This window comes from Gallinula chloropus (assembly GCF_964237585.1).
Source record: "Gallinula chloropus genome assembly, chromosome: 6".
NCBI classification, from domain to species: domain Eukaryota; kingdom Metazoa; phylum Chordata; class Aves; order Gruiformes; family Rallidae; genus Gallinula; species Gallinula chloropus.
Window position 1 is genome coordinate 12,718,570 of NC_140091.1, and position 21,542 is coordinate 12,740,111.

The 21,542-nt window shown below is 38.4% G+C and overlaps 1 protein-coding gene across 1 annotated transcript in view; it reads right to left on the reverse strand.

The window, feature by feature from the left end:
• The window catches only part of PIGK (phosphatidylinositol glycan anchor biosynthesis class K), a gene marked incomplete at its 5' end in the record, with an annotated part of 66,188 nt that extends 44,864 nt beyond the window's left edge, over positions 1 to 21,324 (reverse strand). The window contains 9 exons of the mRNA XM_084266505.1: positions 7,231 to 7,403; positions 12,037 to 12,147; positions 12,881 to 12,998; positions 13,340 to 13,436; positions 13,766 to 13,877; positions 15,121 to 15,256; positions 18,279 to 18,370; positions 19,542 to 19,595; positions 21,232 to 21,324. Coding sequence (XP_084122631.1) covers positions 7,231 to 7,403; positions 12,037 to 12,147; positions 12,881 to 12,998; positions 13,340 to 13,436; positions 13,766 to 13,877; positions 15,121 to 15,256; positions 18,279 to 18,370; positions 19,542 to 19,595; positions 21,232 to 21,324 — 986 coding nt within the window. The remainder of the gene's footprint in view (positions 1 to 7,230; positions 7,404 to 12,036; positions 12,148 to 12,880; positions 12,999 to 13,339; positions 13,437 to 13,765; positions 13,878 to 15,120; positions 15,257 to 18,278; positions 18,371 to 19,541; positions 19,596 to 21,231) is intronic.
• Positions 21,325 to 21,542: the final 218 nt, after the last annotated feature.

Here is a 21,542-nt window from a genome sequence, read left to right on the forward strand (position 1 = left end):
CTTTTCCTGAAAGATCAATCTCACCACACAGATAATATTCTGCTGTCCTAGAAAATTTCATACAATAATCTTAGTAGCTTGGGCACTCTGGTAGATGTATTCAGCACCTGTTATTTCCCCTCCCACAGTTTCTATAGATTTCTGATACCCTTGACCAAGCACACAAAACAATCTCATTTCATAAAGTAATATTAAACAGTGTTCAGTAAGCCATCTGTAAGCCTACACCTTTATGTGATCAGAATCACCTTTTGTAATCACCTTTAGTTTTCTTTCCATTCTTTGATACAACTGTGACTTACTTGCTCTCCCATTGCCAGAAATTTGCACTGGTCTTTTCAAACAGCTAACTATGCCTAACAATAATCCAATGCCTTTGTCATCTTTTTTTTTTTTTTACCCTGGAGTTCTGTTGTTCTCACATTTCACATTTTTTTTTTACAAAAAAACTATGAAAGAGCATTTACTATGCTCATTGTGAAGCATAATTTTTCTGAGCGTAGTAGAGCCTTCAGAAATAAGTAGTGCAAGGAAACATCTATTTCCCAGACCAGCATGCAGCCTACCAAAATTAACAATACAGCTTCAAAGACTTGTATTTAAGTAATAAATTTAACAGCTCTATGACGTGAGCTTTGGTCCACCAAACTTGAGAAAAGTCTCTCCTGTTGGGAGGGGTGGGAGATGCAGATAGAGATAATTTTATGGTCTTTTAGCCATCAGTTATACAAATATGTTGTGAAGGCAGAATGCCCCTTTCTCCCCCACAGCTTTGGACAAGATATGAATTTTCAGCAGCAGAAATCTCTGACCATCTGGAAGGTAATCCCTCAGGCACTCAAAAACACAAGTGTAAGCTTTTTCATGATATCAAAAACATGGAAAGACTAAGAGTATTTGCATATGCCTTAATACTATATGAAAAAAACCCAACCAACAATCAGTAATGTTGCTTGAGCCCTAGAGATTTAACAGTGATGTGTCCAGATTCATTTGTGGGGCATAAGGAACACTAATGTACACTTAAATATCAACAGCAGCTCTGGTACTTTTGACAGGAAGTAACTAATAATATTAGAATTTTACTAAAATTGCTATGCTATCCTGAAGTGCTGAAAACCTGCCAAAATGACATGAAAACATATCCTGGGCAGGCTTACAGCAAATATTACAGCTGATTGTATGGTATTCTTGAGCAGCAACAGACAGTACCCAACTACAGAAATACCTCTAAGAGCAGACATGAATTTATATCTAGCACCTGGACAGCAAAGCAAGATGATCAAGCCAGGACCTCCATATAAAGAGCACTAGAAAGACTAAGGAGCAGTTCAGGAAACTAGAATTACAAAGCATCTCACAGAACTGCAAAAATAAGAACAGGTAAGGATCACACAAGGGAGAAGAGGTGAAGAAGAAATAATGAGAAAAGGAAAGAACACTACATAGGAAAGATGTAAAAAGGAGTTGGTAAAGCAAAATAAAATAAAAAACTAGATCAAACATCCTGTGACTTCTGGATATTCTCAACTACCTAGATGATGTTAAAAATCTACTCGATTTACTTAAGGTCCCTCCCTAAATCTGACATGCAACAATTTTAGACATTACCTGCCCATTACCTAACTCTATCATGTGCAGAAGTCAACTGACATAAGTCACAAAGAACATGTAGCTTCTAGACTTGATTCAGAAGCTGAGGTTAATAAAAATACTGCCATTGATTTGAACGTGCTTAACAGCACCTCTACAGACTGGTAAGTTTGTTTTGATGACAATGCCTATTTAAAATTATATGTAGGAATAACTGTATGTAGGTTCAGCAAAGTAGTGGTCTACTGAAAAAAACATGAGATTTTAGAAGCTCAACCTGGTATTAACGGTTAAAGGCTTCTCATAGACGTAATGGTAGATAACCATACAAAACCCCACCAGAAATTGGGGAAGGGGGAGATCATCCAAGACCAAAGAAAATCTGATTCAAGAGCTGTAGTTTTGAAACAAAACTCTTTAACCAAATAAAAAAAAAAAACCAAACCAAACCCTCAAAACAAAACTCAACAACATCTGTTCAAAAGGCATGGTCAAAAAAAAAATCCTTTCAAAGGAACAAACTTTAAAAAGCAGCTTTGAACAATATATCTTGCTAAATAGGGACTATAATTACCAAGCATAACACTTTGGTGTATTTAGTCCTCTCAACGCAATTTATACCTGCAGTCCCTTTTGATATTGTCAGTCATCCTTGTTTATTTTATATCGATGCTACACTAGTGAAATTGTACCCTCCTATATAATTTTTTCCTACTGTAGCCTTCATAGTAATTTTAGTTGTATTACCTCGAAAAGTTTTTACACTAACGTGCCCATGTATATATATTGATCTATGTTTAGGCAAGCAAAGAAAACACAAATACATTTACAAAATACTCTAAGAAATATCACACTAATATTTAACAGCAACTATTAGTTGATGTATCTTTTTTTTCGTTACTTGTGGGCTATTACAACACACATGGATCAAAACCATCCACACTTAACAATCCATCCTGCTATAGTGGTAGGACACTGGAGGAGAATACACATGTGTAACAGATTAGCACATTTCATGGAATCCACCCGAAGATGTTTCCAGAAAAAACAATGCTACCTGGAATTAATAGCTTCATAATCCCACTGCCATTTCAGTTCAGTAGAGGCTGCTACTTTAGAAGTACCTTTTCTGTTTATGCATTACTCAAACGCATTACATCCCCACGAGGCTGCTGTCCCATGGGAGAAGAGGAAAATAAACTAATTCTTACATTATCCCCTCAAATTCACCCCAAACAACAAAGGAGTTTTTAAAGGCATTTCAAACTGATGATGTAAAGGGGGGCGAAAAGCCACGTCCAGGTCCCGAAAGCCCCTGACCCGCGGCGCCCCCCAGAGCCCCGCTCGCTGGGCCGGGCCGGTGGTGGGAGCTCGCCCGTTCCAATGCTGCCCCCTGCCGGTCCCGGCCGGGCACCGCCGCCCCAAGGCGGGGAAAGCACAGAGGGGAACACCAGAAGCGCTGATGTGAATTTATCAGTGATGCAGCGGCAAACCAGGATGCAACTGAGAACCGGGAATTCCTCAGAGAACAAGAGCTCTCAATTAGCCCTAAAAACGAGTTCTAAACCCTAAGGTTAAATCTGTGGCGTCTGATGAAAAAGGAATGGTGACCTCAGAACAAACCCATCCTTTTTTCATTTTAAAAACACCCCACCAAGCTCAACAGCATCTACTAGCCACAAAATTTACTGACAGCTTCACAAACTGGATCCCTGTGGGTTCAGGAACAGACAACAGCAGCTTTACTTATTAAGCACATCAAACTGGAAATAACTGGTGGAAAAGAAGACAGGAAAGAGACAGAAACGAGACACTAACAAAAAAATTAAATGCATTCAGAGAACATTTGCTATTAACATATTGCAAATGAACCAGTTACAATTATTCTGTTACACAAGCATCCTTCCTCACACAAGCAGCCAAGTCATTTATTTTTAGGAAAACAGTCGCTGCCAGCAGCACCACTATTCTTCTTAACACAAGTATTAAATATGAAGCCCAATTCTCAAAAGCAATGAAACTAGGATGGTTTTATACGATGCTGTCTTTAATTCACTTCTTACTACCCTCAAGAGAAATATTCATCCCAATTTTTACCAGCGCTTTCCACTGATGCACATCTTCGCCTCGTGATAGGAGCTGAAAAGGAGAAAATGTTGCAACTGGCTGTGGAGTTAGAATCCAAGTTTAAGAGACAAATTAAATTCTGCAAGGCTGCTTCTCCAAAGATACAGGATTTCTTCTGCCTCTTAATGTTTACTTTTTCTCTTTCATGGGGATTTAGACAAAATATCATCAGCTGAAGCCTCAGAACCCCAAGACTGTCAGGTTTTCTGTTAAAATTGGCAGTTACGGCCCAGTCAAGACTGCAGCTGCTGCAGAACAAGCCCTTTGAAGTGAACACAGCTTAGATTAAAACTGCTATGAAGAAAGGAAACAGCGAAGAATTCTTTTATTTTTTAAAGCTTTTACTCACAAATATTCACCTGCTACTATGTGGACAGAAAGAAAGCCTCTTTTGCTTAATTAGTAGGTGTTCTTTGTAGGAGGCTCAGCCAAAGCCAAAGGAAACTTCAAAGGCCTCACTCATCTAATGTCATTGCTTGGGCTCAACATGAATCTGTCAGCTGTGATCTGGTTGCACAGCTATAGCTCACACTGAACTTGGGAGTGGATCTGTGTTACGAATTAATTGCTAGGCAATTGTGCAACAAAAGAACAAACTTCTATTGAAAAGATTTGGCAAAGTCACAGCAGTGGGTTAGACAAAAACTGTCTGCCAGCAGTACGATCCTAATACGTGTCCATGCCTCACATGACAGCATCTTCTTCACACATCATCTTTGTAATTGGTGGTTTATTTCTTTTGTTAATTTGGTTTTTAATGCCTTTATCTGGACATACAACACTTGCAACTTTAAAATAAATAAATCAGATCTAACATGGGCTACTTGACTTCAGAGTTGGTGTCTGTATTTCGTTTTGTGTTGATGCTCTGTAGCACAAATATTCTGCAGCATTCTACTGCCACCACTGCGTAAAAGGAAAATGGTATCAAACTAAGATTGACGGAGGAATAAAACAAAGAGGAAATGATTCAGAAAGGAATGAAGCCAAGACACAGTACCAAATATTAACCCAGTAAACCCCCTGCAAATTATCTTTTATGGAAAAAATGTAAGTGGAATGCGATACAGAAAAAAAGGAGACTTAATATTCTGCACAGATTTTGTCAGAACAAAAAAAAAAAGACATCTGCACAGTCTGTAACCTATGTGATACTTTGTAATGTGTATTAGTTGTGTATGTTTGTGATCTATCAGATACTTCCTGATAAATATTTCTTGCAAACCCTTGAAGGGCACAACTTCAAATCCACATGACACTTTTTCCCTCTTCACACAGGCTTTTACAACTGTATTAGGCACAAACAGAGAGCACTGGAGAAGCCACACTCAGCAAAGCTCTTCAAAGAACACACGATTTGTGAAGTGTTCTGACTTCTTAACACCCTTAGAAATAAGACTTCTAATAAATACCCTTTAAATAAAAACAGAGCAGTTCTTGCAGAGCAGACCCTCTGAAAATGGATTTTAGGAAACAATTAAAATTAAAATTGCTGTAGCAAAACAGATCTCTGTCATACCAAGAAGTACCAACCTCAGAATTCTGCTGAAGTACTCCCCCATCAGTATCTATAGAGCTATACTACAATTTTTCAGCACTTTTCTAGAAAGTCTGTACTTTCTTCTCCATTGAAAACAATTTCTGTAAACTCTTTAGAAGTAGTAACGAGAAACTAAGAACTGAAGTAGTTGTTAGTAAAATGGTACCTGAAAATAGCGCAATAAATAACATACTGTTTTACATGAGGCCACTTAAAAATGGTCGTACGTTACAGACATGAGGCAGTATTCCATAAGCTGCTGCTGTATGCTTCCATTCCTAGGCAAAAAGGTTCTCAAAGACTCTTTTCAAGCTAAAGGAGAACTATTTAGCTATTGAACCTGCACATTCCTATCCTTTCCAATTTCACAAATTTAAGTTAACCAGAATTGATATGATCCTGTGATATAGCTTTCATTAAACATCAGAACCTTTCACAAGGATTATGTTCCTCCCTGTATATGGGCCCATGTCTCAACGTTGCTTCCATACATCCAATTCAGTAGTGTGTCAGCTACCCAAAACCTCTCATACGTTGGAAAATTAAATCAAAAATAAAATCTGAAAATCCCAACAAGTCATTTCCTGTTTCAGAACAGTAAAATAATCCAAATCCTATTTCTCTTTTTAATTGTCCACAAATTAGAAACCCACATAGGTTAAGTTTTCATCATGGTTTTTGACCACCAAAATATATATTATTTGCCAAAAAAAAAGGGTTTTTTTATTCTTTAGAGGAAAAAAAAATTAAGTGTCCTTAAATAGTATTCTAAACTAAGGAGCCACTAAATTAGCTGATAATATATCTCATTGGTACTAACAGGCATGATATGTAAAAAAATACAGTATGAAAATAAAATATATACTAATCCATGTAGGATATTTCTAATCATGAGAACCAGAGCTACTGTCATCTTTAGATTAGTCTACTTCAGTTGGAAGACACCTACAACAATTATCCAAGTCCAACTGCCTGATGGCTTCAGAGCTGACCAAGTTAAAGCAAGTTAAGGGCAGTGTCCAAATGTCTCAAACACTGACAGGCTTGGAGCATTGACCGCCTCACTAGGAAGCCCGTTGCAATGTTCAACCACTCTCTCAAAGAAATGCTTACTAAGATCCAGTCTAAACATCCCCTGACTACTTAAAAATTAATAAAACTGCTATCCACTAACTTGATTCGAGCAACAGTCAACAACAAGGTAGAAGATAATTTACAAAGATTTATGGGTTGAAAAATATTTCATCATTAGTATAGCAGGTTATTTCAATCTTTTTTTGTTTGTTTCCAACAGAAGTGGAAGTACAATGCTAAATAAAGTCTACAGTACTAGCACACCTTCCTTCACAAGTTCCCAATAGGTGGCAACAGAATACCAAAAATACTAAGTAGTTTATAATTCTTTCTTTGTCCACAAAGAAATGGAAGCTGCATTACAACTTCTATCAACAAACATGTGCAAGCAATTTTATTCAAATGAATTGTTGCATCTCCGCAACAGAAATTCTCAGGACAATTAATGTCAAAAGCCAGAGAATTCAGAGAATAGAAACAAAGCATTTATTAAAAAGCTAGTTGTTACGAAACAGCTAACTGATGGCTTATACTCATAAGATTCTCTGAGGGAGTAAACTATTACAAGCAGGAATTTATAGTAAGAAAATGTTTCTGAACATTAAAGAAGAAATGTTGCAGAAGAAAGAAAATTTTAGACTAATTTTTTTTGTTGTTAACATCCACATCTTGGTCTTCAGCAGTGGTCAACTGCAAGACTGAATACAGGGGTGAACATTTTTAAACAAAGTCTTTAGCTGACAAGCCCCAGCTTTCAGTAATAGCAGGTCCATACTAACTCCCTGATTCTTTGTAGGAAACGAGAGAAAATCAGGGTTCTTCTTTCCTTGACTAGATATAACTATTTTGTTTCTGTGGCACAAAGCTATACAAATCAAATCTCAATGACTACTTACTTGCTTTCAAAACCAGCCAAGTCACTATCCAAAGAAACCGTCTCTGCTGTAATTTCCACCTTTCTCACACTGCCAAAGAAGTCTGTTATCAGCACATTTTGCGGGTCTCGCTGGAAAAGATCAGTCCGGTGCCCAGGCGTGGAAACACACAGACTTTTTGGACAGACCTGAAACTGGAGAGAGAGATGGACAATCATATCCTGTCCCTTCCTTATTCATCAATAGTTTCTATAAATACACACCTTCCAAAATGAAACTGCTATAATAAGAACGATAATTAATTGCATTAATTTCAGTACAATCTCCACAGGAAAAAAAAAAAGTGACTGAACAAAAGCATTAAAAGGCAGAAACATGATGCCTTTAAGAAAACCTTTATCTTCACCATTATGCTGTTTCAGTTGGTAAATGCTTCTGTGAAAGCCAACTGCAAGTTACATTAAATGCACAAATGTATTTCTGAATATAGATGCAGCAACACTGCTATAACCTTTCAAAAAGCACAAGTGGGTATAAATTCTTCGTATTTACCAAAGGGAGGCAAGCAAGACTAAACAAGCCTTGATAAGCAGCTAATAGCAAAGGCTTCATATAGCTGCATGAAGAAGCAAGAATTTGCATTTTGATGGAAAAGCAAAAAGTCCCTTAAGTCTTATAGGCTGCAAATTAACACAGAATTAGAATCTTCAAGTATCAAAGGTGTTTAACATGCATGAAGTTCACAGACGCATCCTGTAGAACCTACAGTTAGCTATATACCCTCTTACTCGTCCCTTATCCTGTCCCTGCAGACCACTGAAAAGAGGCTGGCCATTTCCCTCTGTCTCCCACACTTCAGATATTTATAAACATTAATAAGATCCCTTCTCAGTCTTCTTTTCTCAAGGCTGAACAGCCCCAGTTCAATCAGCCTTTCCTCACAGGAGAGATGCTCCAGGCCCTTAATCATCTTTGTGGCCCTTTGCTGGACTCTTTCCAGTAGATCACTGTCGTCTTTATACCAGGGAGCCCAGAACTGGATGCAGTGCTCCAGGTGGTTTGTCACAAGCTCTGAGTTGAGGGGGATACATAGCTTAAAGTGCTATGAAACACAGCCATAACCTCATTTTATCTTCCGTGATGACCTCAGAAAGCTGAGTTCACGTCTCAATCATCAGAAGGCACTTCACAACCCAACACATAAACCTACTCGACACAGAAGCTAGACACATCCCTGCCAGACAGCTCTATACTGCTCTGGACAGTCATGAGCTAATGTTGCTGTCCACTCAACTCATAGGCAACCCACAGACCGCCTGCTAACAGAGTAGGTTATGGGAGTCCTTGCATGTTCCAGCAACAAACATTCAACAGAACAGAGTAATATAGGGGACTGTGAAGGATGCTCTCCACATGACTATTCATTTTCCTTAAGTTCTCCAAGTGATTTTCACAAACAGGCCCATCAGTCACTGGATCTAGAGCTCAATATACCCGATTTCATCATGGATCAGTTCTTAGAAGGCTGCACTCTTAGAACAAAACCACAGGTCCTAGCTAGCTCAATGCAGGTGGAGCCTCAATTATCCCAGATCACGACTTAAAAAACCTGTGAGTTTCAGTCTGTGCTTCCTAGCAGAAATTCTGCGCTCATCCTGACAGAACATGCATGAGTTTGTGTAGCTCCTTCTCTTAGGACAACAAAGCCCTACATTTAACAAGTTTCCCAGAGAGCAAACAATGTACCTGGCTTTTTTTCCACACCAGAGTCTATCTCCCCATTCTTTCCTTCCGCTCCGTTACAGTTTCTCTTTTATAGCATGTCTTTTCTGTCTAAGCTTGTAAGCACACAGTGTTAGGCTGTAGGTCCAAAGAGCCTTCAGCTCACTTTCATCTCTACCTCAAGAGAGCACACAAGCACATATCCACCAAGCTCATTTTCAATGATTGCCAACTCTCTCCTTGTCAGAGTATCACACAACTGCTAAAGAAAAGATAGGGGCAGATCAAATCTTTCTGTTACCCTCCTTGAGAAATGAAAGTGAACTAGACTCATCAGCATCATGCTTCCCATACAAAACCAATTTTCAATGCACACAGCCTTCTCAAGCTTCAGTTTTGCCAAAATGCAATCAATTTTCTTCAACTCTGCTCTAAGGACACAAACATAAAAACTAAGACTCTGAAATAAGCTATAAAAAATAAGTATTTGTTTTAATCCTGCTATTTGATGCATAAATCTATCCTGCAATTATACCATTAAGTCTCTCTTCCAAGCTCTCAAGAGAGTGTAAATGCCCCAAAACAACTACATCAGCACTGAAAGTGGGAAATTGATACTACATCTAATTATTTCTAACCTGTCCCAAAACAATTTGCTATGTAAGATGCTGAGACTAATCTTAAACAAAAAACGTACAATGGCACTGAGAAGACTACTTCAGTATTAAAAAGCTTCAGTATTAAAAATTACACCACAGCAGACTAGGAACTGACAAAAAAAAAGTAAGTGTAAGTGCTGGCTAAATGAAACACATTTGTTGATGTCACTGATTTTTCCAAATTTTTAAAAATAAGATACTATACTGACAAAGCTAAATATTTCAACAAAATAGGAATTTTGTTATCCTGATTTTTCTTAACAACATTTTAGATATTTTATGACAAATGGTATCTCAATTAGAAATTTATTTGAATCTTATTTTAAAAGTTCAAATGTATGACATTTCAATTTAGTCTTCACATTTTTGGAATTGTGATCAAACCAGAAGTCAGTCATTTGCACAGCTTTATGTTATCCCTTAGCAACACAGATGGAGCAGGTGGGGAGTAGGTGGAGTGGATTATGAAAAAGGATGTCTCATTCTTTGCAGGAATGCAATATCCAAATCTTAGGTAGATGTGAAGAGAAGCTGTTGTAAGAGTGGTTGGAAAAAAGCAAAGAGGTGATGGGATAGAAGTGGGAACAAATACAAACTACTTGTAAAAACCCATACAACTGACATCAGATGGTGACACTACTGAATGCTGGTGAGTAATTCTAAAGGTAGTCAGCGAGACACTTAATATGTTATCCTGAGTTTGCAAAGCGTTTTTTTTTTTTTTTAAATAGACATGCATAAGCAGGAGGTCTTTGAACAACACAACACTAACAGTGCATTCCAGTGCCAAAGTATTCCCTATAACTGCTGGCAAATAAATGGGTGTACATCTTCACCATGGACTACCTATGTGTCATTTTGGAACTCTTAGATGAAAGCCCAAAAATCAGTGACAAAAAACAAGAGGTCACGTTTGCTGAAATACGTGTGTATTATGACTCATCACATGATCATCACAATTCATTATATATTTGGGTCCATTCTCTTCCCTTCCCAGAACAACAATAAGCAGATTGACATACGATGACTTCCATGATGTAAGGAATTTACTAGTACAGGATAACTTCCCACTTTCTGAGTATTTGGTGCATAAGCAAACACAAAAACGCAAGTGAGAATGTTTAGACATCTTCTCCAAAGACATAAACTACTTGGCCAGCAGATAAGTTTTCTGTAATTCTCACCACAGCATTAATATCTAGCTGGCCAGACCAATTATACCGCTTCCCAGATGGCACCTTATAGAGTAGAAAACACTGTTCATTTTTTATGACTTCAACATCTATTCATTTTCTGGTTTACAGAACAGAGTTCTAAAGTGCTGTTTGAATGAGCTGGCTAGATGAATAATATGAAAATCAATAAAGAACTTGACTATTCTTCTTTAACAAGATTTATTTTGAAGTTATCTATATCCCATGATCAGAAGGTATTAAATTACCGGACAGAATTTCACTCCCATGGCAGTAAAAGAATCTTGAATCTTAGTCACTGAATTAAATCTGTATCAACTTAAATCTGTCAAGTGTGGGCTGTTTAGAGTGAATTCTACTACACAACCAGCAGCCAGGCAAACACCATCCTTTGTAGATGGAGGGTGGCATAAAACGTTTGAGCAGTTTTCCTTTTGCAGAAATTAATCAAAAGACAATGTGTTCTCTAAGTGATCTCTTAAGTCACTGACACAGCATGTCGAGATTTACAGGCACAAGGCACCAATTCATAACATGTTACTACAGTGAAACTAGTTTTGCAACAGGTATAAAGGGTTAATAGAGTACATAAAGTATAGTTATTTTTTATGTCATCTCACCAGTGTGTACATTTAACTGTTACAGAGGCATTTTGTCATAGGTTATCTGGTGCTTTGTTGCCAGCTTTTTTCTCTTGCCTCATACCTGAAAGTTACAATTAATATTTACCTAAGATAGAATTAACCCCAAATTCTGGTGGATTTGGATATACCTTGCTCTTGAATTTAAGCAAATATACCGAGAAATTATCCTCTGCAGGCATCTGCAAGTCCATGGTTAGAATTTTAACTGTTTAACCACTTTTGAAAAACAATGTCAATGCCTGCCTTTACACATCTGCAAAGTATCTGCTATCCATTAAGCTGATTTTAGAAGCTTCCTACTATTGTTTTTCACTTGCAAATACTCATTCTACTGAAATTCATATTTAATGAACACTTGATTTTCAATGAGTAAAAAAAAACTGGCTAATTTCTTCTGCAGCTAGCAAACCACTTTCACACTGAGGAGAATCCTTGAAGTGTTATACTATGATTACAGTTAATAATAGCAAAAAGACCTTCCCTCCAAAGTTGCTTCCAAGAGAAACAGCAGGAGAACAAAAAGGCTTTGGAGAACCCTATGGACAAAATAAATTAGCTCTGAAACTCTAAGTCATTAGCATATTCATGCATGTTAAGTATGCTACTTACTAGGTCATTCATATTTGTCTGACTGGCTGGATGAATTTCTTCCAAGAACTCCAGCACATAGAACGTGTATCTGTCCATAAGATGGACGCCAATCCCAAGATCAGGTTGATGCTTAAAAACAACACACAGCAGTTATTGGGCATTTGCAGGAAAGAGCTCAGTGTTCAAGAGAGGGAATAGAACATAATAGCATGTTACAGAAGTTAAGCACTAGGCAAATTATGCAAAGAAAATTACTAGCCATGAAGAAACATATTGTTGACAAGCAGAGTAATACAGTTTATCTTAATTTTTCTAAACTATATCCTTGTAATCTCCATGTCGACAAAAAGCAGGGAACCCTCCTTTTTAATGGTCCAGTACAGATTTGTCAGCTGTCCTGAGTTGTGTAGGGCTTGGAAAACAGCTGGGAGAGACAGCTTCTCTTACAGCACAGTACAGGTCCAGGTAATCCTGACTAGGATCTCTCTTCTATCACTCCTTCTGTAATTCTACTGGGATATAATTACAGCAGATGAAAGGTAGTGTTTTGGAGTTTTTTGGTATATCAAGTTTAAGTAGTACTAGACTGAATATTTCCCACATGTATCTCAGTAGTCTTCCCATAAAATTTCTTCCAATCCCAGGCAATGCATGAATTGGTCAGTGAGCACAGAAACCAATCATCACCCTGGTTCTTTGGCACAGTGCACAAAAACAACCGACACTTAAAAGTGCTGTCAAAACCATACCATGTGACTACATGCCTTACACATTCAGCAATTAGAAGGGAAAGTTTTAGACAGAAGTGCTTTTAAGTCAGGCATTCTGAAAACTGCACTCACAATCAGAAAAGTCTACTTACTGATAACGAATCTTCTCCAACTTGGCTGCTAGCCAAAGCTATAATATTAGGTGAATAAAATCGTTCATACATGGATGCTCCTTGACAAGTATCAATAATAAACAACAATTCATTGTACCTGAAAGAAATAAAACAGTCTTCTTACCCATCTCTCTTTAAATTGAAACATATACATACTTTACTGCTTACTTACCACGACAGCTGCTGCTAGGAACCTAAGGAACAGAACAGTTCATTCACACTGACTGTAAGATGCAAGTTTAGTCAAAGCAATACAGTCAAGTAGCTTTAACTGCAGGAAGCTGAAAACAAAAGTGAACCAACTTCTTTCTGAATGCAAACTGTCACAATTTTATGGACACCACCTTCACTGCTGCAGGTAAGCAAGGCCTGCTGTTAAGTCTTCAGGCATGATGGTGAAATACAGTATTTAGTCTCAGAACAATGTCTTTTTCTTACCTTCTTTTCTGCCACATTTGTTCAAAAGCATCAGCAAGTTCTACATTTGTGATTTCTTCAGAATCTTGAAATTTTAGGAAACCATTTCCACCATGGCCTGACAGAAAAATCAAGAGTTAGGCAAGTATGTAGGTTAAAGGAAGACATTCAGCTTGATTGACTTTTTCTTAAAAAATGCAAACATAATTCTCTTTCTCCAAACCTAAACAAAAGAAAATGTTAGCACAATAAGAACAGTACACATACATTATTTGAAATGGAAACTATACTTGATAAGTACTGCCTTACAGTTTTTCTCTTAATTAGTACAAGATGCTAAAAAAAAATTGCTTTTGTTGATCCTTCTGTTTGTTTGGATTCCTGCTGGGACTTCACACTGTCACACAGGCTCATCCAACTGAACAAACATCAATAAGTTGTAATTACCTGTCATATATATTAGAATATTGCTTCTGTCATCAGAAAGAAGACGTTTAGATCGTGGTGTGCTTGGTGGGATTCTTCCTGTTAATACACGCAAGAAATTTTCAACAGTAACCTACGAACAGAAGTTTAAAGTCATTTTCTAAAGAGAAAAATTATTAACAACTCTAGGCTGGGTTACATGAATTAAATAATGGAACACTAAAGTATGCAGCATCTAACCAGACATAGTATTGCTTGGTATGAGCTGCATAAACAGACGTTTTCTGTTTAAGGTTTTACGGCAGGTTCACAGTCATATGGTACCTTCTACTTTATCCCACTAACATCAGCCTGTTGTTTTATTATATCCAGTAAGTCTACCACTATTTTAATTTCTAAATAGATTTTTCATTTATATGAAAACCTGTCAGCATATAGCTTTATTCTGCCAAAACCACTCATGTACTCAAAAAATGCTCCAACATTTGTGTGTGTTACCATGGAAAAATAAGTTTAAATTCTCTCTGCAACTCAGGAAAAACAAGATCAATTTTGGTTACATAATTCTTTGAGTGATCAGGTAAAACCCATCTGTCGATTATAGCATATAAAACACCACTTCCTCTTCATGCAGATATACACAGCTCAGAAGTTAGCAACAAATCAATACTCAGGAAAAAGCATTATAAAAAGAACACATCTCTATTTCAGTGTTGTATCTTCACTTCTTTACATAAAACTTCAGATAAATCTCTACTATATGCTTAAATACGATCCTATAAAGCTTTAGTAATGATTATATAAGCACTATTAAGTTGGACATCAATTGCATGGTTTAAGATCAATTGGTAAAGACACTGTTTGAAGGAATATTACACAAAAACTAAAAGTTGAAAGAATGCAGATTTCTATATAGCAATTACAGAAATTATTAGGTTATGGTTTTTGTTTTGTTTAGAAAAAAAGCATATGCTCAAGATTAGAAATTTAAGTAGGTCCTCCTGTTAGCCATTTCACTTGCACATCAGAAGTTTCACAGTGGTATCAAGTCTTTGCAAAATAGGACATTCACCAGCCAGATGTTTTCCTTAATGTGTGCATTCCTAATGCATACAAGAAGTTCCATATATTCTTTTAACTGTGGAGATTTCATTATTTAAAATTACCAATATATAACCTGTTTCAAATATAATAAATTTCAAATACAAAACTGAGTATCAAGGGAGTATGTATTTTACACTTATCAGTTGATAATAAACGCCCAGCCTAAAACCAATGTGAACAGAAAGACTTTCTCAGACTTCACAGATGATGTATAAATCTTTAAACCAACAATAAAGACAAAGACACAGTGATTTAACTAAAATGCAAGTCACCTCATAGCTTCTGTAATCCACTTCCACATCATCACCATAGACATTTAGCTCCATGTTTTTATGACTAAATACAGTAGCTGGTTTGGGATTCCTAGGATTACATGCCATATCATCTGCCAGCATCAGGACAATGTGACTACGTAAAATAAGACAAAAAAAAACATTTCAGCCATTCTACTTTCACATAACCATCACATGGAAATTACAACACTATAACATTAAAAAGATTCCTGGAATTCCAAGTGAGATTAATTATAGGTTATTTCCTTATGTACAACCTCACTATTGTAAAGATACCACACATGGAAATGCAGCTAGCTGTTACCTATCCAGGGGATTAAGTCAGGCCAAAAAACGAGCATGAGAATAGCTGACATTTGCAACTTTATGATAGAGACCTGCCTGGGCCTAGGCTGGCAGAACTCTACAAAAAAATTTAAATACCATTCCTGTGCTTGACATCATCCACCTGTATGACTGCATGAGCACTTTGAGAGTGAAGTTATTAAATGCTGATAAACTCTACACTACAAAAAAAAGCCAGCAACACAAAAAAAAGAAAGAGAGGGGAAAAAAAAGAAAAAAGAGGGAAAGAGAGGAATTTAAGAGTTACAGACACACACATAACACCACAATGACAAAAAGGGGTGAGGGAGGAAACAACAAGTGCTGTCCAAAATAAAATAAGCATAAATCCTCAAGAATTATCCAAGTAAATTATTTCAATGGAAATGCAATACTAGCACAAACATGAAGCTGTAATGTCAGTAGCCAGAGGAGGACAACTACAGAAGAGAAATAAACATTAGTTTGTTTTGCTCCACATATGTACAGCAGTATAAGAAAGTATAATTAAAAAGGAATTAGTTGGAAACAAGTGTTCAATATATGCCTTGGAAATTACTATGACAGTCAGGTGTGTTATTTTTGCATTACAGTCAGAAGAGAATATTGCAAACTAAGCTATCACTAGCACTGTACTTTTTTGCTAATAATATGTCTATTAAAGGAATTAATAATCACACATCACTCAGTAAAAAGTTCTGCATAGCAGTATTACAGACAGGTGAGCACAAACAGGCTGAGTCTGTATAATATATGTCATTCTTAAAAGTGCATGAAACATCCCAGTTAAACACCACTGTGTACAAGTGGTTCACACATGGAGCAAAACAATCAAGGTGTTAACTTTCATCTTAACTGTTAAACCAAAGTAATCTACCCATACATTATATTAATGCTATAAAATAAAATGTATAGTCCATAATGATTCCAAGAAAAGGGAATAATTTCTGGATTCATTCTGGCTTTGTTTTCTCTTAGCAAAACCTTTCACTTACAAATCAGAGAGTTGTGACCATATGGCAACAAACCAGAGCAACTTGGTTGTAAAATCACAAGTCATTTTACTAATGAGTTCCCTTGTTGGACGACAAATCTATTTAAACTACCAAACTGACAAGAGTTCCATTCAAAATAAGGCTATGCATAAACCCCTCCAAAAAACCCAACCCCAGTAATCATGATAAAAGTTTCTTTTTCAAACGTGATTTTAACTGTTTTTTAAAAAAAAGTCATTATTTTGGATGAATTTTTTCAGCAAAGAAGAAAAACAGAGGAAAACGTGTCTAAGACTGGGGATTTGAATGGGAAAAACCCATTGAAATCTACGTAAAATATACTGCAAATGGGATAAAATAGTTTTGTTTTCTTTCTAGTGCTTTTGCAATGTTTTATTCTTGACCTTAATCTAAAGCATTGCAAGCTTTTTGAGATTCACTTCCAGATCCCTAAGCACGGGTAAGAAACAGGTTACTGAAAAACAGAAATCCCCAGCCATGCTGTAGTTTTTGCAGCACTTTGAAAACTGCCACCTACTTTGATCTTAATGATGAAGATGGATGGATTCAGAGAAGATGAAAGTTCTCAGGTAAGGGTAGAGCTAGGGAAAGAATTTCTAAGGAGTGCCTAGGGTGCCTGTGCTTCAAAGGCTACACAAGAAAGAAGAAATGCTTCTGACTGAGATGTGCAAAACAAATGCCGTATTTCTGTGCTTCCAGCCCACAATTCTTAGGCAATACATTCCCTTGGATTTAGAGCCCCCAAATGCTTCCAAAAATTAGGTTTCAACATCTCTTCTTTCAAAAACTGAGAAGTCACTCTTTTTAAAAATCAACACTGCAAGCAGTATGAAACTCCCACTGCACTCACAGTTGAGTGGCAGCTAAGTGGGGATTCCAGATACTATAGTTTTGGACCTGGACAAAAAAATGCCATACAAACTTAATCCAGCAGAATATGCATTTGGCAATGATGGCACAGGCCATACTTCTTTAAGCAGACATGCTGGAGAAACTACCAGTCTTCTAAACTAACCTTAAAAAACAGGTCAACCATGATTTCCGTAGGAGCATATTGATACATATAGCCTATTAGTCGATAGATGCTGATGCATAAAATCTGCTGTCACAATTCTGGTACAAAGGAATTTCATTCCAAAACAGCTGGATGGAACTGTGCCAATACTGCTAAAACTTCCAGTAGGAACACAATTAACCTCAGAAGAGTCTGCTCACACTCCTAATCCTGTTGTCAAAGAAGGGATTCTGTTTAACCATTGCACTACTGCTAAACAGCGCAATTCGATGGACAAAGCTTCTGGTTTCTTTAAAAACATGATGCAAAATGGGTTTTGCAAAGCTACTTTCAGTACATTCGGGCTGCTTTCTTTAGAGAGTCTCAATGTAGTTGCAGATGCGGAAGGCTTACATTTTAGTATAGTTAAGGTTGCTAACATCTCCACACTCAAAGGAAATGGAAGTACAGCAAAAGCCATATCTCAGAGTAGTACTGTCATTGACGAACGCATTTATCAGTTTCCCACATCATGCTTTCACCAATTTACTAAGTGGTACATTTCAGTGCCCAGATAGCTACTGTGTTTTAAATCTAATTCCAGCCAAAAGTTTTATTATATAACGTGTTGCTTTTCCTTTTGAAAAACGTTGCCATACTTTAAACACACTAATGTGATCACACCCTTCCTTTTTACTTTTATCCAGTTAAACTAGGAAGAGAACAGTATCTTTATGCTGCCTCAGACAAAAGAACTTTACAAGCACTTTTGCAAGGTATGGTATTCACCAATATTCACTTACCTGTCAGGAATGCCCAGTCTCTTGACACTTCTGTACACTGAAAGAGTATTTGCCACATGACGATAATTAAACCAGAATCGAGAGGTACACACCTGGAATTTTAAAGAAAAAGCCATATTAAGTAGTGTAGAAGATACAAATTTGCCTGGCACATTGCATCAGACAATGATTACAGAAGTGTCAACAAACGAGTTCTGAAAACTGTGGCAAATCTAGCTGTGACATTTCAAGACATTTTATCTGCCCCTTTCACCCCCTACCTCCTTCACAACACAGTGGAAAACGTGCCTATGTTTTAAATATAGCTATTCACACTACAGCATACTCATTCAAATGACTGATGAGGTGGGACTGCAGTATGATCCCAGTGCCTGATAGCAGTAAAACCCTGCCTATTTTACTCCTTTAAAAATTAGTAGAAAATTGCTATAAAGCTTAATCATGAATATACATATGCTTAATCATGAATATAATATAAAATCAGTATAGAAAGTATAGCTCCTCGGACTTAATATTCTACTTTCTTTTTGTGTTTTTATAGGAACCACTAAAAGCGCCTATTTCTTCAATGCTATTAAAGTAGCACTTGATGTTTTAGAAGTCTCAAGTTTGTACATTGTAGAATACAGAAATTATTCTAATTCAATTAATTACCGTTAACTCATTTTATATTGCTCAATTTTAGTATCTGGAAAACAAAACAGCTGCTACTGAGTAGTGTTCTGAAACAAATTAGTCATTAAGACCTGAGTTGTGATTAAGAACCAATTGTGTAGCATGATTCAACGCTAATAAAAGATTCATGGCAAAGAAAAAAAACAACCTTAGGATAAGAACAGTCAATCTAAACATTTTGTTGCCTGAACTTATTTTATTCTAAGCCTGTTATCACCAGTTAACAGACTGAGTACGAACAGAAGTTTGAAATAGTATCTTCCTGGTCAAAGATATACATCTCTCATATCAGGACTATGTTTTAGCTCATGTACAGTGTGGTAATTCAACTCTCTTAATGCCGTCAGAACTCTGGTATTATGAATCCTGCCATGTAGCTAGACATCTTGAGTGCCTGAAATGCAGTTACACCAAAAACACAATTTTGTTACAGTGTAATAAATATGCAGGCACAATTTAAAATTTATGTATTTCCAAGTCTTTATTCTTCTTTCAACCAAGCGGAATTCTTGAGCGACTGGTGCAATTATGGCTCTTCATGAAAAACTGGCAACTTTATCGGAAGAAAACAATCCGAACCACACTTACCAAAACTGCCCAGTTATTTGTATGTCCACTTCTAAAGAACTGTTCTGCTTTATCCTGAAAGAGAAAATACGAGGTGTTTTTCAGCAATAAGAAAAAAAATTACCTCCCATCTTTTTGTTGTTTCCATACAACAGCGTTAAATGCATGTTTACCACACCTTAATACTGAATAAACCTTGAAAAAGCTTCAAAAGAATTCTTTTTCTTATTACATTTTGCACATTTCATGCAAACTAATTGTTCCAAGTCTTCCTCTGAAACTTACTAAATAACAAGGAGCAATGAACTATTAGTCACTTTCAGCTTAGTTAAAAAAAGCCCACACATCTCTATCAAAAGAACACTACAAGAACAAAATAAAATTACTTATTGAGCTGCAGTTTCTTCCTTAATGAGAAAAGGGGCTTGGACTAACTTCTATTTTCAGTGTTCCTCTCATCTTTTCAAAAGCAGGTAAGCGTTTTTGCAATTTTAACCCACTTTAAACCAACAGTGGTTACATTTATCTTCCAAAATGAGCAGCTGTGACAACCACCTTCTCTATGATCCATGCTGTCCATAATCCCAGTGGGTTTTGCACAGGGGAGGGCACATTTTCTTTAACAGATAGTAAAAATCAGGACACAGAAAAGGGTAAGACTTCCCAGACGTAAAGGCACAAGTGTAACACAGGACAAGAGTCCAGACATGCTGATTCTTCACTGGGTTCTATTAACTCTGTGAGGGGTACTGGGCTAATGCCTGTGGTCTCACACACACACAGCAACAGGAGAAGCATTTGTTAGAATACGTGTAAAGCCTACTGAACTTCAAGTAGCAAACAGCCTACAGTGTACTTACCAATCCAGGCTCTAAAAATATTTATATTGGCTATTCTTTGGCCAATTTGTAATTAATTCAAGTGTCATAATTTGTTAATAAAGCAGAACTCACATGCAAACAACACCCCAGATGTAGTGTGGGCACTGTGCAAAAAGCGTAATTACTTAATTAAATTACTCCCACTTGTGGGGGTGGGAAAAAAAACAGCAAACCCCTTCTGTGTGCGAGTGTCCCGCACCTGCGGGAAGAGCCGTCCCGCTCGGGCCCAGGTGAGCCCGGGCAGCCCGAGACACCGCCTCCCGCCCCTCCCGGCTCCTCGGCGGAAAACTTCGCTCGCACCGAACTTCTCCAGCAAACGCCCGGCAAAGGGCCGTAAAACACCGGCTGACAGTTACACTGCGCAGACGAGGAGAAAAGGCGGTTTTGTTGTGGTTTTAACCAAGCTGGGTGTGCTGAGGAGCCCCGTGCTCTCCGGGACGTACTGCGCTACGGGTTAAGGAACGCGCAGCCCGCGCGTTGGGCGGCCGCCAGCAGCCCCGCGCGTCACGCCTACGGAGCGAGGCGGAGTCGGTGGAGGGGCCGCCCGCCCTGGGAAGGCGGCGCGGCGCCGGGCTCCGTCCGTTCCCCCGCACGGGAGAGCTGCTCACGGGCTGCGCCCGCGGAAGTGACCCAAACCCTCCCAGAGCGCCTCAAGCACCTCGGGGCACCTCCACCGGCGCGACCGCCGAGCAGCGGGCAGCCATGGGGCAGCAGGTGCAGCTCCGCCGGCGGAGGGGAGGAGATAGGGGAAGCAGCAGCAAAGAGCCTGTGGCGCGGCTCAGCGCCGCCCGCCCTCTCTCGCTGCCGGCCTCTTCCACCAGCCTTCGTACCTGGACGCCGGCGGCGAGCGCGGCGCCGCAGCACCCCAGCAGCAGGGCTGCGGCAGCGCGGACCCAGCAAACGGCAGACACGGCGGCCGCCATTTTACTCCGCCTCCTCCAGAGCCGCCGCAACTGCCGGAAGGGCGGTAGCGGGCTCTGCGCGTGCTCTGCGCCGCCTCCACCGGGCGGGAGCGGGGCCGTTGGCTGCCCCTCTCCGCGGTGCTGCTGCAGGTCGCTCTCAGGCGGCGCCTGGGCGAAGGATGTTAGGGACGGTATCCCCGCTCTGAGCAGCGCCAGGGGCTTGGTCACGTAACGGCCCC